Source organism: Chaetodon auriga, chromosome 2 (assembly GCF_051107435.1).
Source record: "Chaetodon auriga isolate fChaAug3 chromosome 2, fChaAug3.hap1, whole genome shotgun sequence".
Lineage (NCBI taxonomy): Eukaryota > Metazoa > Chordata > Actinopteri > Chaetodontiformes > Chaetodontidae > Chaetodon > Chaetodon auriga.
This window is the reverse complement of record NC_135075.1, coordinates 10,565,200-10,584,382: the sequence shown is the minus strand read 5'-3', so window position 1 is coordinate 10,584,382 and position 19,183 is coordinate 10,565,200. Positions and strand designations below refer to the sequence as shown.

The 19,183-nt window shown below is 42.6% G+C and overlaps 3 protein-coding genes across 3 annotated transcripts; 2 read left to right on the top strand and 1 right to left on the bottom strand.

The window, feature by feature from the left end:
* Nucleotides 1-153: 153 nt before the first annotated feature.
* Nucleotides 154-7,682, top strand: ube2r2 (ubiquitin-conjugating enzyme E2R 2). Its single transcript, XM_076753706.1, has 6 exons — nucleotides 154-766; nucleotides 1,132-1,321; nucleotides 3,462-3,548; nucleotides 3,680-3,777; nucleotides 4,655-4,789; nucleotides 4,892-7,682. Exons 2-6 carry the CDS (start codon nucleotides 1,145-1,147, stop codon nucleotides 5,175-5,177), a joined length of 783 nt encoding a protein of 260 aa, XP_076609821.1. The 5' UTR covers nucleotides 154-766; nucleotides 1,132-1,144; the 3' UTR covers nucleotides 5,178-7,682.
* A 4,223-nt stretch (nucleotides 7,683-11,905) lies between these two features.
* Nucleotides 11,906-14,009, bottom strand: nudt2 (nudix (nucleoside diphosphate linked moiety X)-type motif 2). Its single transcript, XM_076746495.1, has 3 exons — nucleotides 13,894-14,009; nucleotides 12,809-12,950; nucleotides 11,906-12,696 (listed from the first exon to the last, which is right to left on the bottom strand). Exons 2-3 carry the CDS (start codon nucleotides 12,933-12,935, stop codon nucleotides 12,374-12,376), a joined length of 450 nt encoding a protein of 149 aa, XP_076602610.1. The 5' UTR covers nucleotides 12,936-12,950; nucleotides 13,894-14,009; the 3' UTR covers nucleotides 11,906-12,373.
* An 830-nt stretch (nucleotides 14,010-14,839) lies between these two features.
* rfesd (Rieske (Fe-S) domain containing) lies at nucleotides 14,840-17,212 on the top strand. The gene is made up of 4 exons (XM_076749443.1): nucleotides 14,840-14,935; nucleotides 15,941-16,111; nucleotides 16,292-16,326; nucleotides 16,630-17,212. The coding sequence occupies exons 2-4, from the start codon at nucleotides 15,955-15,957 to the stop codon at nucleotides 16,915-16,917; spliced, it is 480 nt and encodes a 159-aa protein (XP_076605558.1). The 5' UTR covers nucleotides 14,840-14,935; nucleotides 15,941-15,954; the 3' UTR covers nucleotides 16,918-17,212.
* Nucleotides 17,213-19,183: the final 1,971 nt, after the last annotated feature.

The window sequence follows — 19,183 nt, the reverse complement described above, 5'->3', positions numbered from 1 at the left end:
CAGTGCTTACACTCAATTATATATGGCTAAAGTTATTGGTCACAATATTTAAAAAACAATAATCTGGAGCACGTACACATTTGTGAACGTCTTAACTGTGGTGTTTTTTTTCTCTCTAAACACCGGGTGCGCGCACGTCACGTTCAGCCCCGTACGTGGTTTACGTTCTGCAGACACGCGCAATGATAGCCGGAAGCACCGATGGGAGGAAAATAAAAATCGATGAAATCCACTGTAATTCGCGAGTGTAAACCTCTCACTTACTGTCCTTTTCGCGACCGTAGGCTCGAATCTCGCAGCCAGTTTCACTGCCACTGAGCCGCAGGGGACGTCAGGAGCAGGAAAGCTGCTCCTTTTCAGCCAAGTTGCTCGGTAGGGGTTTAGCTGACGTGTGGAGAAGTTGAGACTGCCAGAGAGCTGATAAACAAACATAAACAAGCAGGGATCAGCTGAGCGCGAGCCCGAACCGAACCAGCAGCCCGAGGAGATGTCAGGGAGAACGGGTTTCCTCTTTTGAGCCCAAGAATGATCCACAGGACAGCGTGACTGACACTGATACTAGCTCCATGTCAACTGTCAACACTGGCACACAAAGAATTTCGGAAACACAACACGAGGACCAGCCATAGGCTTTAGCAGAGAATCCACTGCTCCTGTCACTGTCTCGTTGTCAAGACATAGCCAGGCTAACATGGACAACCAATGAGTTTACCTTCCAGGTTTCAGCTGTAACGAAACGAATACACATTACAGTGCAAGGAGAGAGGTAAACACTTTTTTATTAACTTTGCTTTTCCCCATGAAGGGCCTGCGAACTGAAGCACTGACCTAAGCTAGCTTGACAGGCCACATATCCTGTTTTTGTTTGAATTCTTTATGTGGCGATTAGTTTACCAGCACGACTGTTAATGTCCATTCAGGCTTGCCGTATCTTTTGTCCGTGCGTGTTCTGGAAAAAACAAAAACAAACAAACAAACAGAGCTAACAGATTGAAGGTGTTTGCTGCAGGGTCAACAGTGACCATGATGTGTAAACTGTATGAAATTGAAGCCTGACATTATCACTAAGTCCATCGTTTTTCTCCACACTCTGCCACATCCTCTCACCTCTCACCTGGCCACTGGGGTCAGAAGTGGGATTAACATGGCCCACCAGGCAACCCCTAGTTCCCAGAAGGCCCTGATGATGGAGCTGAAGTCTCTGCAGGAGCAGCCGGTGGAGGGCTTCCGCATCACTCTGGTGGAGGAATCTGACCTCTACAACTGGGAAGTGGCCATCTTCGGGCCCCCAAACACCCTGTATGAGGGAGGCTACTTTAAGGTGGGACAAACTTTCTAATACCCAAAGGGCAGGAAATTATGAATTCAGGATGGTCAAAATATGACACAGTGTTTGGACAATGGGAAACATTCATGAAGCTAATCTATATTCAGCAGTGGAAGATTTTGTATACAGTCCAACTGTGCTCTTGGGCAAGTTTTCTTCCTAAGAAGGGTATATAGGAGATTGCTGAAACTTGGAAAACAGCCAGCTTGTTCACTGACAGTGACTGTTTCAACCCAAAGTGTCAGACAAAATAAAGTCTAATTATAATGACTGTTGCCCTTTTAAAAATAATCCAGCATTGACCTGGCTCACCTCCACCTGCTCACCTCAACTGGTCTCAGTTTTAAAGCATTTTCAGGCAGCCGTTTATATTTCTTAATTTTTTTTTTTTTTTAAGGCTTTCTCCCCTGTCCCTCCACTCTCCTTGTCCAGCCCTCTTCCCCTCGCTGTATGATGGTTGTGCTTCAGATGGCTATTTTTAGCTGGGAGACCGATATAAATGGCACCTCAGCACAGAGAAAGAGTAAGGGAGAAGGGCATGATGAGACTCATCTTCCTTTCTTTCATGTTACTTATTCAGTGAAACATCTAGAAAATGCGGTGCAGTCAGAGCCCACATTCAAGTTGGGGCAATGCAGATGATGCTGTAGCCCTCCAGGAATGCCAAAATAATACAGAACAGGCATTGCTGTAGTCTGCTCTTGCAGCGGTCCAGTGTTGATTGCGTTTGTCTTTACAGTGGCATCATTGTGTTATCTGTTGTCAAACCCATTTTATTCATATAGCTTGAATCGCTAGTTTGTTTCAGAGGGTTTTAATTCTGTCCAGCACACTGTGTTGTTACACTCTCTATCCTTAGATCCTGCTGTCAGATAAGGAAAAAGTCCACACACAAAAACAGGGAAAAAAAAAATGGGAGAGAGCTCAAAGCAGGAGGGATCCTTCTTTCAGGACAGACAGATGTGCAGAAGGTGCCATAGCTAAATACCCCTGATCAGCCACATGCAACATGTAACAGAGACCCTGCAGACACTTTGAAGTGCATAAAAATGCATATTCCTCTTGCTTTAAGGCAAGTAGTGCTTACCCCTGAGCTAATGTCACACCCACATAATTACATTAATAAATCTAATCCTGATGCTGACTTGTTGACTTTGTATACTACACACAGGAATGCCTTGGCTGTTATGCTTTGGTGTGGGTGTAATTGAGCGGCCTTTGATGACAGAGATTGACTAGTGTAACTGTATGGATCGTTGTTTCTGCTGTGTGGTTTCTGTAGCGCAGTAAGTTAAAGAACATTCCATGCATAGTCATGGATTTGGCATGGCGGTAGGATGCCTTGGTATGTGTCCATATGCCAGTATGGTAACTGATAGATGTTGAGCATTGAAACTGTCCCAAAGCTGCTCTGGGGTACTGACTGGTTGCGGAGCAATGATAGTCCTATCTGAGTGGTAGCAGTTGAGTGAGTGCTGGGGTGGTGTTACACACACCCAAGCCTCCAACATTTCATGGAAATAATTGTGCAATACTTTGGAAAGAAAACACAGAACCAGAAGCACCAACTCTTATGTCACAGAATGTCTCGCTTCAGTTCGATTCCTTTAGAATTAACATAGATGTCAGCTGCTTCACGGTTGTTTTCATGGTTGAATGTGTGATATATTCCTCTGTTGTGACCTGTTTTAGGTGAAAGGGTACAGGAAGCCTCTTTATGGTTCAATCTAATAACTTGTGATGTGAACAGAATCCAATTTGTCTTATCACCCCAGTCTGGACGTATCAGACTTGTCCTTATCAAGGTTTAGCTGAAAGCAGCAGTTCTTAACCTTAAGTGAATAGCAACTTTGATCTCAATGAGACACCTGCCAGACATCACTGTTTCATGTTTCACTTCATTTTTGTTTAAGGAAGCGGGAAGGAAGAACTTAACTCTTCTCCCCACCAGAGAAAGAATGAGATTAGAAAGTTATGTTTTTGTTTATTTACATATATTAAGTAGGTTTTTGCTACACTAACCACCAACTCCCATCTGCCTGGACTCTATGACTTAAACTTAGTATAATGGAAGTCAAGCTTAGCTGTTTGTAAAACATGTGTTGACTGTGTCATCCTCTGTTTGTCCTCCTAGGCTCACATCAAGTTTCCAGTTGACTACCCATACTCCCCACCAACCTTCCGCTTCCTCACCAAGATGTGGCACCCCAACATCTACGAGGTGAAACGTTTTGTGTTCGTTGTTGAATGTTTTTTACGCAATGTTTGTCGCCATTTTCATGCCTCTTTATATATAGTTATCCTCGTTTCTTCTTGACAGATGTTACACAGTGTCTTTTGTTATCTTTCCAGAACGGAGATGTGTGCATCTCCATCCTGCACCCTCCTGTCGATGACCCTCAGAGCGGGGAGTTACCCTCCGAAAGGTGGAACCCCACCCAGAATGTCAGGTAGTCTCTGCTACACAACCTCTGCTTCTGTGTGCACGTGAATCCATTCTACAACACAAGCATGCTGTCTTTTTAGAAATGTTTTCTTATTTTGAATTCGGTGTGGATATTCATTGACTTTCTGGTTTATGAGTACAACAGACTGAAAAAACTGCTCAGACTGCTTGACGAAAGACATTTTCTTAAAAGACCGCTGATGAGGTATTTGAATCTGTAACTTGTTACAGCATCTGCCGGACTTTCCCTTACCCCATCTATTCCAGCCATGACATGTGAAAAGGCATAAAATGGAAATGTTCCTGAATATTGCTGCGTGAGGAGTGAAAATCACTGGCGATGCCTGGAAGGTTATCGCTAAAGGGCTAAAACGCCACAAAAGAAAAGAAAACCTTAAAAAAAAAGTAGAAATGTAAGCTAGAGGACTCTCCTTGCTCATCTACACAAAGAACAAATAAAAAAACACATGAAATGTCATATATGCATACAGCGTGAATCAAATGGAATTTCCATACAGGATATTCAGAGCGGTGTGAATTAATGGTTCAGCTTCAGCCTCCCTTTGTTCTGTGTAACATCTGAAGAAAAAGACTGCAGGGTAGCTTTCAAAATTTCTTTAAAATTTTACATGTCAGCAAGACTGCTTTTGTGGAGGACTCGTGGTAAAGTGCTGAATCGGTGTTTGAAAACCTGAGCAGACTGGATGCAGCATGTAATTGAGCCACAAGGGGAAAGAGGTGAGCAAACGCTTCCCTCTGAGCTGCCATGAAGCTTACTACAGTTTCAAAGAGCCTGTGCGGGGCTTTCCTTTCACACAGCAACAGCATCAGATATTGGAGCGTCCTCATTTTCTGTCTGTGTGCTGTTCCCTCATCACCAGGACTATCCTGCTTAGTGTGATCTCTCTGCTCAATGAGCCCAACACCTTCTCCCCGGCCAACGTGGACGCATCTGTCATGTTTCGCAAATGGAGAGACAGCAAAGGCAAGGACAAGGAATATGCAGAGATCATCAGGTAATACGTTTCATCCGCGTACATACAGACAAATGTACATCGTGCTGACGGAGAAGCTCTTCCTCACACTGGTTTTGACTTTATTCCTGTCTTGGCCCACAGGAAGCAGGTGATGTCAACGGCGGCAGAGGCTGAGCGCGATGGCGTCAAGGTGCCGACCACATTGGCGGAGTACTGCGTCCAGACCAGGGTTCCCTCCCAGGACAGCAGTTCAGACCTCCTCTATGACGACCTCTACGACGACGACATGGAAGAGGAGGACGAGGAGGAGGACGAGAGCGAGATGGAGTCCGTGGGGGAAGCCGGGGGGATCAGTGCCGTGGAGGACGGTGGGACGTCCACCAGACGTTACGACAACCAGGACGACTCTGGCAACGAAGACTCGTGATGATCTGGATGATAACTCCTCCTTGCCAACACCCCCCACCCCCCACCCCCACCCTCCTCCCGCCCCACCCTCAACACCGCCACCACCACCACCACCACCACCGCCACCCTCCTACTTTTATGTGTTGCGTTACAATTTTCTGTTCCTGTGTGTGCGAGTGTGTGTTTGCACATACAGTGGGGTCAGTGGTCTACTGCCAAAAACGTTTCATCATTTATTAAACTAATACAAATGATTGGTCAGATTGTTCTCAGATGCTCTTACGTAGGTTTTTAGCAAAGGTCTGTTGGTACTGTTTTCACTAAAAGTCAGAATTTGGTGTTTCCACCGTTTGCCTTAATTACAGCTTGCACTCTGTCTGGCCTCAGATGTTTCACAGAGTTTGAGAGTTGAAATTGTTCCAGCAGTGTTTGAGAACGCCCCCAGAGTGTTTTTAATGTTATATTTCACATTTTTAAATGTGGCCATTGAGGAGGACGAGGATCATCTTCTTCCACGCTGTTTCAAACAGAGTGGTATTACTCCATGGCTCAGTGTGTGATTAATCATGTACAAGTTCCTGAGTCCAGACAAGGCAAAACATCCCCACAGCTGATTATTTCCATCACCGTCTTTAACTTTAGTCTTCACGCCCTGTTGTATTACTCTTTCATGCAGCCGGCTCCTCACATACACACAGTTGTTTGGTTGCAACCATGAATTTGTATTATTTTTTAAAACAACTTCATGTCTTCAGCAGTGAAATGTCAGTATTGTTCAACCTGTTCTAAACCAGTGGACTTGTTTAGCCATAGTAGAAGTGGTTTGGTAACTGCTACAGTTTGCTGGTCTTGTAACTGTAGTTCTGTCAGATGGAGGAGGGCTTTCTTTATTGTCTGTGCTTTGCATCTTGGATGCAGACGCTGTTCTGCTGTGTGAAGACGTTGGTTTTATACCTTGGTGCCATCTCTAGGTCTGTGTGGCCCCTCCTATTACCAGCCTTTTGATCAGAGTCCAGTAACTGTACCAGTTACTTATGAAATATGAGCATGTGAGTGTTAATATTTGAATTACACTGCATACATGGTGAGACAAACATTTAGAAAATCTTCCAATCACATATACCAGTATTTTAATTACTTACAGGCATTTCCCAAAGAGACAAACTACAGGTGTCAGTTCTAAATAACTGTAAGTCTTTATTTGAACACCTAAAAATGTTGTCTTAGTTTTTGATAAATGATGAAAACAAACTGTCCTTGTGGTGGTCTCTTGAACTCCACTGTAGCTGGCCGGCTCTTCGTCTGGCTCGTCCATGTCAGATTGTTTGGTTTCGTGTTAAACCATTGGGTCAACCCGCCGTGTCTTTACTTCTTGCTTTTTATGTATTTCTTTTGTTCAGTCGGTTGACACTCTGTCCTCCCTGACTTGTCCCTTGTATTGTCTGGGATGGCTCAGACAGTCTGTCTAATGGACACTTTGTTTGTTTGGCTCATTAACCAATCGATGAGCTGGCCAGCTTGTCCTGTCACTGTCCATCAGTGTGTCCCAGAATATCTCTTTCCCTCTCCCGCCTGTCTGTTTCGACTTTGATGCAATCAACTTAAACTTGCAAACGCAGGCTCTGCCGTGACTCCCCCCTCTCGGACCCCCTTCAGTCGTGTCCGTCACAACTGCTCCCTCCCCCGACTGATCCCTCGTTTGAACATCATTTGGTTGAGGGGTTGAACAAGGTTAAGACCTTTTCTCACGTCGCCTCCTGCACCTCTCTCTGCCTCTTAAACCTCAGGGCCTCAACAGACTTTCACTGAGAGAGAAAAACCAGTCAAAGAGAAACTTAACACACAAAATGCTCCTCACCTCCACCTCCGTTTTCTTACTTTCTGCATCGCTGGGTGTTTTTAGAGGGCAGAGAGTGAACTGAAAGTCTCCAATCCCACCGCCAGCGTGTTTACACGTGACTGAGTGTTGCTGTTGGTCCTGATTAGGGTCCTTTTAAGTTGTTTTCTTCTTGGTAGGCTAGAGTCAAATTAAAAGAAGTCAAGATACACCTGTAGGGACTTCCTCCTCGAGACAATTTTGTTGCAATAGATGTGAAAATGTTACGTTTTTGCGCCGTGACTCCAACTTCAGCTTCAATGCAACTTAGTGAAAATTGGACATTGTTACTTGTGCTACACCACATCCAGAGTCTGTTTATCGACAGGGACAAAATCAACATGCAGCTTAGCTCAACATTTACATTTGAATGAACATGACACTGATTGCCTGTCTCTGTGTGTGTGTGTGTATATTTGCATTTACTATTCATCTATTGACGACAATGTCAGGGTTTTCTCGTTCCTGTCTCTGTGGAACCGGTGCAGACTTCTGTCACACGAGTGAGTTTGCCCAAACGACCTTTTGGACTTTGTCCAGTTGGGAAAACATCCAGTGTGTTTGCCCTGTGTTCTAGTGCTGTGTTTGGGAGGCCTGAACTGGCTGAGGATTTGACTAGTTTAAAAAAAAAAAAAAAAAAAAACACCCTCTGAGTATTAAACTTCTGAACACACTGAACAGCATAATGTAACTTCTACTTGTACGGCATCTGGTAAACTGCACATTTTGAGCTGTGCTTTATGGTTGTGGGTGTGAATCTGTTGCTCTTTTCAACACAACAGCCCTGTGCAAACCTTTGATTCAAATTGATGGATTTTATGCCAAGGAAACCAAGTACAGCTCTACAGCCGTTCATTTTAAAGACTGCGGAGCAATGGATGCATGTGGTGGATTTAACGCTGTTTGAATTAACTCTTTAAAAGAAACCTTTTTGGATTTTAATGTGAAGCCAAAGGAGTGAAACTTTTCCTCCTGGCCCTGTCCTTTGGAGGCTCACAGAGACTGGATTCTGTCGAGGACGGGGAGAGGAGATCCACCTCAGAACTGGATCTTTAATGGATTTGATATCAAGGCACAACAGGAAGTGGATGGATGCCAGAGATTCTGAACTTTTCTTGATGTTTTCCCCATTTTTTGCCCATCCCTCACCATATAGACAAGTAAAATCATAGCAACAACATGTACTTAGCTCATGTGCCCGAGGAGTAGTTTGACATATTGGGAAATGTACTTTGTTGTAGAGAGTTAGACGAGAAGATCCGTACCAATCCAATGTCTGACCGTTAAATATGAAACTACAGTCAGGAGCTGTTTAGCTTAGCTTTGCACACAGACTGGACATGTGTAAACAGCTAGCCCAGCCTTGTCTGCAGGTGACAAAATCCACCAACCAGCAGCTTTTAAGATTGCAAATTAACACCATTATACTGTATCTTGTTTGTTTAATTTGTCCAGTAACATCAATTTGTAGTTTTACAGGGATTATGTGCCAAACAATTTGTTGGCCTCGAATAGTAACTTCCCAGAGTTTCCACTGGCTGTCCAGCAACTGCTTAGAGCCAAGAAATAGTTCACCACATAACCCCTCATAAAACAGAAAATTGACATTTTCACACTTTTTTTTTTTGTACATATTAAACAAACAAGGTGTCTCTCTAATTCTGCCCAGAAGCAAACAAGTGTATTTCCCAAACTTTTGAACTACTCCTTTAAATATGAAACCACAGCCAGCAGCCAGTTATCTTATCTTAGCTTAGCATAGTTTGGCACGGAGACTGGAACAAAGGGAAACAGCTAGCCTGGCTCTATCCAAAAATTTAAAAAAGTCCTATGACCAGCACATTTTGACATCATAAATCAAGACTTTATATCTTGCCTATTTAACCCGTTAAAGAAAAAAAAGAACTGTAAAAAGGACGTGTTGTGGTTTTCGAGGGACTGTGTGTCAGACTGTTTCTTGGCTGGGAGCAGTGACTTCCTTAAGTCGACCTTTGGATAGAGCCAGTCTTTGTGCTAAAGTAAGCTAACCGGCTGCTGGCATTAGCTTCATATTTAACAGCCACACATGAGAGTGGTATGACGCCTCTCATCTAAAAGGCAAATGAGCATATTTCCAAAAATGTCAAATAACTGCTTTTAAAGCCAAGTTTTTCCAATCACAGATTTGGAAATCAGAATCAGCATTATTGTTTCTGTTGGAGTAAAGTCTAGTTATAGTGTAGCCGTAGTGCAGCCCTTATCATGGCAGTTCAGTGAGCAGTTTAGAGCTCTTCAATCTTAAAACCCTCCTCTTTTTTACTGAAATGTATGCCTTGTATTTATAATGAGGGCAGGAGGAGAAAAGCAAAGGAGGCCTTTTGAGGGAAGAGAGCAGCCGGCAATTATAATCTCTGAGGGATGACGATAATTCCCGAACTCAACCTAAGAAATGACTCACTGGAAAGGTCTGCAGTCTGATGTTATTGCATACACCCTATTACATACAAAAGACTGAATGAAATCATTTAGTTCATTTACTCTGTGTGTGAGCATGTGTGTGCACTTGTGTGTGTTTTTTCAAGTGTGGTCACACACCTAATGGACTGACCTGCGCGTGTCCACAGTGCCACCACAATGTGTCCACGCCTCTTGATGTTAATGCTGTCCTTGTTGGTTTCTTCTTTGATTTTATGTCATTTTTTTCCCCCCCCTCATCATTTTGTGTTTGTGAGGATGCAAATGTCACTCATAAAGTTTGTATTGAAAAAAAGAAAAAAAAAGAAAAAAAAAACATTGTTGGGTTTGTTTGCAATATAGCTTTGATATCTGTTGCTAAGCCCACATGTCATGGAAAGCAGACGACACACAATTAGGGGTGATATGCAAATGGGGGCATACAGCTGTTGTGGTTAAGTTGGAAAATCATTCAAAATAAAACAGTATGTCATTGAAGCCTGCTGAAAGGTTTTCATCTTATTTTGCCATTGGCCACTGGTCACCACTACATGCTGCATGCATTTTTAGTGTTGGCTCACTCAAATTACATATACAGTCATGCATACATATGTAGAGGTATCTGTCTCTCAGATCTCTGCTGACACTCCAGTGCAGTTGATTTAAAAGCAAATGTGTTTGTCACTCACACAGCATTGAAAAAAAAATGACATTTCCTACAGCAACATGTGTTTCCAAAAATAATGCAGCTGCTGTTCTGGATAATCCATAAACCTCAGTGTGAACAGCTTTTATCTGAAGAACTTTCTGACCTGCTCATAGCGTGACATCGTTCAGTGGACGCCAGGTTGCTGTTGAATGGTTTAAAAATAATTTTTCAGTGCTTTGAAATCTATTGAGGCAGAAGCAGAAATCTCAAAAATGAATACCTCGCACCCTGCACAAATGAAACCAAACTGCTTGTCTTGCTAAATACTGCAGGTGGCATGGGAGAACCAACCCGTTAAGGCCCCTTGATGGCCAAACAGTATGTCTGAAAGTGCACCCTAACTAAAGTTCACTGTGACATTGAATGGGTACAGATGATTTTAAGATATTCCATGCCTTATACAGAGATGGTGTATAAACTACCAAGTTGCGGAGTACATGTTTAATCCTGAGAACTCTAATTTTAATTCAGATGCAATTAGTTGACTCTTATCATTGGAAGAGGAGCTTTTATGCTCTACCAGGCATGAAATTAATTACTGGTTCAATGATGCCCTGATGGGTCTTAAAGCAGTGCTTCAGCTTTTGCTCAGTGTACAGTGGATACTGTGTACACAGCAGACAAAGGTTACTTAGGGTACTTTCATTGACCTCCGCTTCCATGTTCCTTGTTCACTGCTGTTTCTGTCTTCCCTGTATGTCCTTGAACACCCACAAGAAAAACAGGTTTGAGTCCTCTCTGATTTATGAGTTGAAAGAACACATTTGTGTCTTTAATTACCCTCATTTCATCTGTTCAGCGGAAGCAATTAAAATAATCCTGTGGCATGACGTTGAGAGCAGAACACGCTCCAGTATATAGTACGATGTGGCAGTACCAGTGACCAGGGTCAAGACTTAAGTCCCACTTGAGTTTCACCACGGGTGTAGTGTACTACCTCCAGATTTTTAGCTTCAGACTGGAGAAAGTATAACTGAACAATATGACAGATAGTTGATTGGATGAAAAAAGACATTGAGTATTCTGATTTTGCCCAAATAATTAGTGTCCATGCTGACTGCACATAGACTAACACTCAGTATTTTGATCTCAAAATGAGGATGGGGTCTCAATGCTGCCTGATTCCAATGACTTCAATGACTTTTTTTCACTGTAGAATATCTTTGCTAACACTTCATCCGTCAAGGACAGACATCACAAAAGACCTGGTGAAGTGTCCAAACTCTAATTTATGATGTGGCACTTCTGCTTGTTTGCCAATGGTCTCATCGCTATTAAGGGCTCTATAATAAATGGTTCAGTATATTATCCCTGAAAAGTACTGTCACAATACCTTTCATATTGATATTAATGATAATTTGTGCATTGAGACATAAAAAGTTCCTCTTAAATTTTATGACCACAGTTTCTGATGCAATAAAATGATCTCCATTACTGGCTTTTAATATCTGGACATGAACTAGTTGGCAGAAAGCAGGTTTCTTTTATTTGGATGGTGAGAGCTGAAAAAAAAAAAAAAAAAAAAAAAAAGAAAGCTGTTATTTGTACAGTATTTTCTAATCTATGGTAGCAAACATACACCTGTGCTGTAAAGATTTCTTGTTTTTGTCCCCACCCTGTGGCAGCAGTCTGCAGTGTATTTTTCATCCATCTCATTGTTTGCGCAAGTTATTTTTACCCAGTGTTGTATACTGATATTTTAAAATGAGAAACATCCAGGTAGACAAAAAACCTGTAATACATTTATTTTAATTGCCTTTGATTCCACCTACAGACAGATAAAAACAGTATTAAAACACATCTCCCCTGTTCAGGTTTACGCTGTAACAGTGGGACAAAAGGATGTCTGTCTCCTTGTTTTGTTGGGTATTTTTATGTTTTTTTATGTATTTAATCTCATTACATATGACTTAGAAGATTCAAAGACACAGACAACCATGTTTCTGTACAGTGACTAAGATTAAATCAGTAATCAGGTTTTTAAGTATTGCTTCACCGTTGTTTTGACAGAGAGGAATCTTCTCAGCTTTACATTGTACAGTAGAGACAAAGTATTTAAACCTGACAGAGACAGAATGATCAGTCACAGAAATTGCAGACGTACTGTCACATTGAGTGCCTAAGATCTGAGGGTCCCTTAAGCCAGTTGTCAGTTATCTCTGTTCTTTAAATCATCTCATTTGCACAGTCTGGTTCATCACTCTTTGTCCTGCCGAGCCCCCAAGTGTCTGTGTGCTGCTCTCAGCGTGTCCTGCAGGTCTTTGTACTGAGCCAGCGTGCAGGCTTCCTCCAGCCGAGCCCAGCGGTAGTCCTGATGCTCGTCAGACAAAGTCACGGCCGTCCCTGGGTCTCTCAGCTCGGCCAGCCAGTACAGCACCTGCTTGGGTCTGCCTCGCACCTCGTAGTGCAGCTCTTGCACAAAGTCGTCAATCACCCGCAGGTGCTCTGACCCCAGCCCCGCCTCCTCCTTGGTCTCTCTCAGAGCTGTGGTGAAGTCATCCTCACCTGGGTCCACATGACCTGATGGGGAACAGGTCACAAAGAACATTTAAAGCTATATGAGTAGAATTTATCTCCTTTGTATCTACCATCAGCTACACAATACAAGCACTGTTTTTGAACTTGTAAACACCTTTGGGAGGGGTCCAGTGGTGTTCCCCATAGGAGGTCTGCAAGAGGAGGTACTCGATGTTGTCTGGTGGAGGGACACAACTGACTAGACGACGAAACACGATGAAGCCACAAGCACGCAGCGCCATCTCCCTGTTCAACAGCTTCACACACAAACAGACTTTGCTTCACACTGGTCTTCATGCTGAGTTCATCAGGCATGATTGTTCTGACATGATGGGTTCAGTAGATGAACACATAAAAGTAAAATGTAGTGGCTTTGACAGGTAAAGTCCATGTGCAGGTGCAAGAAAAAAAAAATATTAAACCTTAACAAATGTTCAGTAAAGGTGTATGAGTACACAGACCTACATATGTTTCATCAGTCCCATTGACTAACACATACAAAGTGCTTAGGTGACCCTAACTGGGTGGGATTTTTTCCGACAAAATATCCAGTAGTATGTTGGGTACACACATTCATATGAGAATAACAGTCATGATAGTGGATAATACCACCAGCTCCCCTTATTCTCTAAACCGTTAAAGAGCAGCAAAGATTACGTTTTCTTTTTTAGCTACGACAGAACTGGACCATAAGCAGTCTCATCATATCTTTAACGTACTTGTATCATTGAAGTAGCAGAAAAATAAATGGCTCCTGGCTGACTGACACTGCCTGAGTCCTTTCAATCCAATGGATTTAATACATTTTATTTGTAGAACGCTTTTAACAATGCTCAAAGGCGCTTTACAGGAGAAGGGTCAGAAATTGATTCATTCATTTACCGATTGAAACTGACTTTAATGAGTTGACAGTGTTATCAGGTAATGACTGACAGGCACTTAGCTGCAGGCATTAGCTATCACATTACAACTCGTGCAGATTCAGTAATGTTTCACCGCTTTACAGATTCATGCTCAACACTGCTGCAACAGTGGGATTATTTACCAGAGCAAAGAAACCTGTTCCTATGTCCAGCATGTTAGCTAGCTTACTTCTCTGCTCGTATAAATCAGATGTCAAACATGTTCGTGACTGAACCCGGTGTGTTGTAGCGTCTACTGTCACTGTGGGTGCAAAGCGTAGCGGGTTTTTTTACTTACTTAATTTCAAAAATGTCAGAAACGTGCGGTCTAGTCACTATTGTGACGAGTTGTGTTTGGACGCAGCTAGTTTCTCACCGGCTGGGAACACAGCGGAGCTCAGCGGTGCTCCGACTAATGAGTCCGATCTTCGACGTGGACAGACTTCAAAAGTTCCGCTTTGTGAAACGGCCTCACATTCCTTATTTTAGTGAAGTCAAATCAAAAGAGAAAGTAAACATTATGCACAATGGCTATATTCAGGCATTTTATAATTTCGTCATTAAATAGGATTAAAATACTGTTGATATATATGTGTGAATTTCCCTTGGGGATGAATAAAGTATCTATCTATCTATCTATCTATCTATCTATCTATCTATCTATCTATCTATCTATCTATACATTGTATGACAGCATTATGCTGTATTAATTGACGTTTGTTATCATCGATTATTGTTATTGTTTTAATTGTTGTTGTAACTGTTGACTTTATATACTACTGTGTATGCTAGTCTATAATTATGTATTATTATTATTATTAGCAATATTAAAAATAAATACTACTGTACTTCCCTCTGAAATGTAGTGAAGTAGAAATATGAAGTAGAAGATAATGGAAATACCTCAAGCAAAGTGCAAGTAGCGCAAAATTGCACTTAGGTACAGCGCTTAAGTAAATGTGCTTTAACTCTCTCCACTCCTACTGCTATAGCTAAGAATGATTTAGCAACACAAAACAGGTGTACTGACTACAATGTCCTTCCAAATATATATATTTTTAAAATAATTTAGATTTGAATAGATTCATTCATCCTTTTGGAAATCTCTCGAAACGACAGATTAAACAAATGGATTTATGATAAACACACATGTTTCTTCACAATCAAATAGCTGTTGTGCCTGTGGGAGGCAGATAAGAAATGTACCCAGTGTAGATAAGGCCAACCGAAGACAGCTTGTGTCTGAAGATAACAGAGATGGGGCCTCCTTCCTGCACAAGCTAAGCTGTCAGCAGTGCAGTTGTTCATCTTGACGGAGGAGACACCGCCTGAGTTTCAAGGTAAAAACAAAAACTTACTCAGAATACATGTTTTGTTCTTTTCAAGGAAAAGTATAGAGGGAGAGGCAGAGACAGACAGACAGGATTCATAATGTAGCTGATAGCCCCTTCAGGCCCGCTTAAAGAAAATGTATTGTTTTCCTGACGTAAACAATTATTTTGCTTTTCTGTAGCTCCTTCCTTCATAGCATGCCGCTGTCTGTGCTTTAGCCAGAGGCCTCGGGATATGTGACTGCTGCTACTACGACTGTGCTTACTCAGCCTGCACTGAAGTGCTCATTATTCCACTCCGCTATACATGAATCACACTTGGGGTCAGGTTTCCCTGCATCCAGATATTTTTGGTATATACTGACTGTCACAGAGATTGCACATGGATGTAGGACTGAAGGCTCTAGGTGACCCATGCTTTTGTACAGTGACAACAGCCAAATTTCTATTCTATGTCATTGTATTTGGCCCACTTGTGTCACTTTTTTGTAGGTCATGCGTACTGTAATCATTAGACAGTTGACTGGTCTGCTGTTTCGCATTTAGGGGACACGTGACAAGGAATCAGGCTCCACTTACTCTCTGACTGTTTGAGGGCTTATTACAATTCATATGTTCACTTATTGGTTAAACTAGTGATGATGAGGCAGATATTAGAGATTAGTATTGCCGTTGTGAGTGTGTTGGGAGTAGAGCTGGTCAGTGCCAAGATATGTCCTTGCTTGGATTCTTCGAGCTGAATGTTCCGGAGGTGCTGTGGACTTAATTTAAGATGACAGCTGTGATGGGAGGTGCCAACACAATAATCCCAGTGACAAATCCAAAAGCCACACTTTTCATGTGTAGCTGAGATTTAAGATGAAGTTCTCACCTGGAAATACAGCAGAAGTACTGCACCATACAGATGGCACCAATTGCAGGATAGTTACAACCAATCTTGCGAGCTGGTAAAGAACAATAACTTCTTTATCATGAGTGCTAAATTGTGATACTTCCTGCTTGCCTTCTAAACAGCCTTTGACAGAGCCATGGGGGACAAGGAGCAGCCCGCAGGAGGGCCTCATTTTGTGGGGAAGAAGGATGAACTGATTGAAGCAAAGCGCTCTCTCCGAACACTGGACGGTCGGGATGTACTGATCATACACCACCAGGGAGTCTTGTACGCTATGGACTCTTACTGTTATCGTGAGTGAGAAAATGTGTGTGTAAGTGTGCGTATGAGTGAGACTTTATCCAAGAAGATGTACTCGATGTTATCGATATTTTAGCACGTTACCTCTAAGCAGTGTCCCGTCAGCAGAAGGTTAGTGTGCTGTAAACTGCTTGCTTATTCTGCAATGCACTGATCCTCTACTCTCTCCACAGATTCTGGGGGGGAACTGCAGAATGGAGACATTGAGGTGAGACTTGCGTGTGATTTAAGAGATTGGAGGTTGTGTTTTTGTCTGACCCAGGGGACAGAAGCCAAAGTGCCATTTAAATTAAAGCACTGGACTGTTTGTGTGTTTTATCACATTCATTCTTTCACATCTGCACTAAAATCCTTAAAGGATGCCGGGTTGAGGTGTAGAGGAATACTGTAATAAAGATATCAAACCTGCATGGCATTAATATAATGTTATGCTAATGTTGATGGGGCCTAAAATGACCTACACTTATCCCACATGAGGTTGTTCACCTGCGTTCTTTCTACATACTCACAGGAAATTGACAGCAAGCTGTGCATAATTTGTCCAAAACACAAGTACAAGATCTCTCTTGCCAAAGGGGAAGGCATATACAAGGGCACCGACCCCAGGGAAAAGCCACCTGTGGCCAGATGGTACTCCAAGGGTGTGAAGCAGCGGATCCACACGATCACCGAGACCAACGGGGATGTCTACGTCGAGCTCTCTACAGACAAGAGCTGGATCGACTCGGACTACTACCAGGGAGAGAAGGGCAAGACAGAGAGGGCCAAACTTGAGGCAGCTGAGAAGAACACATCTTGAGAGTCACATGGATGAGGATGGGCATTTCTTTAGTCTCCTGCCTGCCCTGATCTCCTCTAAAGGACTGCATGAGGATGTCAGACATGCAGTTTGTGCTCTACCTCAAGTAATCAGTGGGGCTTGTGTGGCCTTAAAAATTGGTGTTGAGGAGTGTTTAGAATTTTAAACTGCATTTTTGAGGGGGCTTACCAATTACATTCAACTGTTTTGCTGCAAAAATCAGGTCACATATTGTTATGTGGTCATGTGCATCTCAAAACCAGCATGAAGTTTGTGAAATAAACTTTTTTAATGGATGGATTTTGATTTCTGGTTCTCTGTTCTCAAACTGGGCAGCGGCACAAGGGAGCTATATGCGTGCCCACGTTGGTATATCCCTCTGCATTTCAAGATTGCTCATGTATTATGCATACAGCGAATGAATCAATAAGATAAAAAGGGTCATAGTGATCAATAATGCGTAAAGTGGAAAATCTTTCATGTAAAATATAAAAATTATACCACAATACCAGCCACTCTTTGTAATATCCATGTCTGTTCATTCCCGCAGGTAACATCAGAAAGAATGAATATCAGGGCACAGGCTGCATAGATTCCAGCATTTGGGATTTGTGACATGTTTCTTGTCCACTGGCAAAAATTCCTCCAGCGACATGTGAAAAACAAAACAAAAAAAAACCTTGCAGAGGACACCAAACAAATCCCTGAGGTTGTTAAAAAGGTGTGTTGACAGCAGCTTCAGACAGATACTGTGCTGGCTGGAAGGCGCTGCTCCTCGGTCCTGCCCTCATGGGCCCCGTGGTGCATATCCTGTGCCTAAATTCACGGTTTTGTTTTGAACATTCAGCATTTGATCTTCTCATCAAACAAGGAAATGACAGGCAAGGAAATGAGTAAGTGTATTTCCCAAAATGTCAAACTCTTCCTTTAATGTTCATGATGTCACCAGTATCAAACCTGACTTTGTTACCTTTGGTGTGCTATGATTTTGATGTGGCACTGATGTATTTAAAGAATTACGCCCTCCTCCTCCTCCTCCTCCTCCTCCTGTTCCTAATACTTTCCCATAATACATTCTTGATAGCCATCTTCTGTTAGACCCTCCCTGCCTGGACCTTCAATCTCTACACCTCCAATTTGTAACACAGGTTTTCTGTTACAAATTTAAAGTCCAGCGCAAGTGTGAAGAAACAGATGCTGAATCTTAATTTATTGCACAGCATCCTATACTTAACATTCGACACAAAATAATGTTCTATCATTTGTTAACCATTTGATGTAAAGAGTCAGGACAGCCTGTCACGTTCACATGATGCAGGCTAACGGTGACATGGCCCTAGAACTGCAAACGCCATGGGTTGAGAACACCAAGGCTACAGGGTATGATGTTCCTGCGCATGAATGATGTTGATCTCTGAAGATGGCCTACAGCTAACACACTGCACAGTCTGAAGCCTTGGCCTGTGTGACACTAAGAATACAATCAAGAAAAAAAGGCACAGAGCCATGGGTCACATGGAATGAGAAGGCTGAGCGCTTGTGCTAAGTTGCCACACATTAGCAAGTAAAATATGATAATGTAGTGAAGTTTATAATCTTAATGCAAGGCAGGGACCATTCTGTGCAGGTGGTCATTTGCAATAGGTCAAGCAGAGGGCTGTTTGTCCAAATAAAGAGCAGACTGTCTCTACTGCATCTTATTCCAGAGAGAGAATATAGCACAGCCTGTAAGCAGTGTGCAACAAACGAACAGCAGACCTAAGGCCTAAATACTAAATGTTGGTTTTGTGTCTTGCATTATTCATCATGGTTGTGAATGACACAAGAGGCTCTGATTAAACCTCTAAGGCTGGAGCTGTTCTGTCTCTCTGGAGGGCCTGGATATGTCTAAGAGGGACCACCAGATCTCATTATCACCTTTTATGTACCACTGACTCCCACAGCAAAACACCCTCAAAGCCAGTTACAGCATCTTTTATTTTCTTGCTATATTGGCAAATAGTCTCCCATCTCTTGTCATTGTTATCACTTTCATAGACAGCGCACCTCATACTGAGACCTCGCTACTCCCTTGGTGCCCATCCATGTGGTGGACTGCCAATCTTTGTGAGGCAAGAGGGTGGAAGTTATTGGCACACGCGGGCTTCGCATTGCACTCGCCAGGTGACGGTGTTGTTGAACTGTTTGGAGGTGAAAGTACCCGCTTCGAAAGGACAACAAGGCGTAAAAGTGTGTTTTGAGCGAACAAAACAACACTGTCACTCCC

Bases quoted from the DNA above. Each gene is read 5' to 3' on its own strand.
- ube2r2 (XM_076753706.1), top strand. From the start codon at position 1,145: ATGGCCCACCAGGCAACCCCTAGTTCCCAGAAGGCCCTGATGATGGAG. The intron at 3,549-3,679 runs GTGAAACGTTTT...TTATCTTTCCAG, and splicing joins GGCACCCCAACATCTACGAG to AACGGAGATGTGTGCATCTC. The intron at 4,790-4,891 runs GTAATACGTTTC...CTTGGCCCACAG, and splicing joins GAATATGCAGAGATCATCAG to GAAGCAGGTGATGTCAACGG.
- nudt2 (XM_076746495.1), bottom strand. From the start codon at position 12,935: ATGGCGCTGCGTGCTTGTGGCTTCATCGTGTTTCGTCGTCTAGTCAGT. The intron at 12,697-12,808 runs GTGTTTACAAGT...GTTCCCCATCAG, and splicing joins CCACTGGACCCCTCCCAAAG to GTCATGTGGACCCAGGTGAG.
- rfesd (XM_076749443.1), top strand. From the start codon at position 15,955: ATGGGGGACAAGGAGCAGCCCGCAGGAGGGCCTCATTTTGTGGGGAAG. The intron at 16,112-16,291 runs GTGAGTGAGAAA...CTCTCTCCACAG, and splicing joins TATGGACTCTTACTGTTATC to ATTCTGGGGGGGAACTGCAG. The intron at 16,327-16,629 runs GTGAGACTTGCG...ACATACTCACAG, and splicing joins TGCAGAATGGAGACATTGAG to GAAATTGACAGCAAGCTGTG.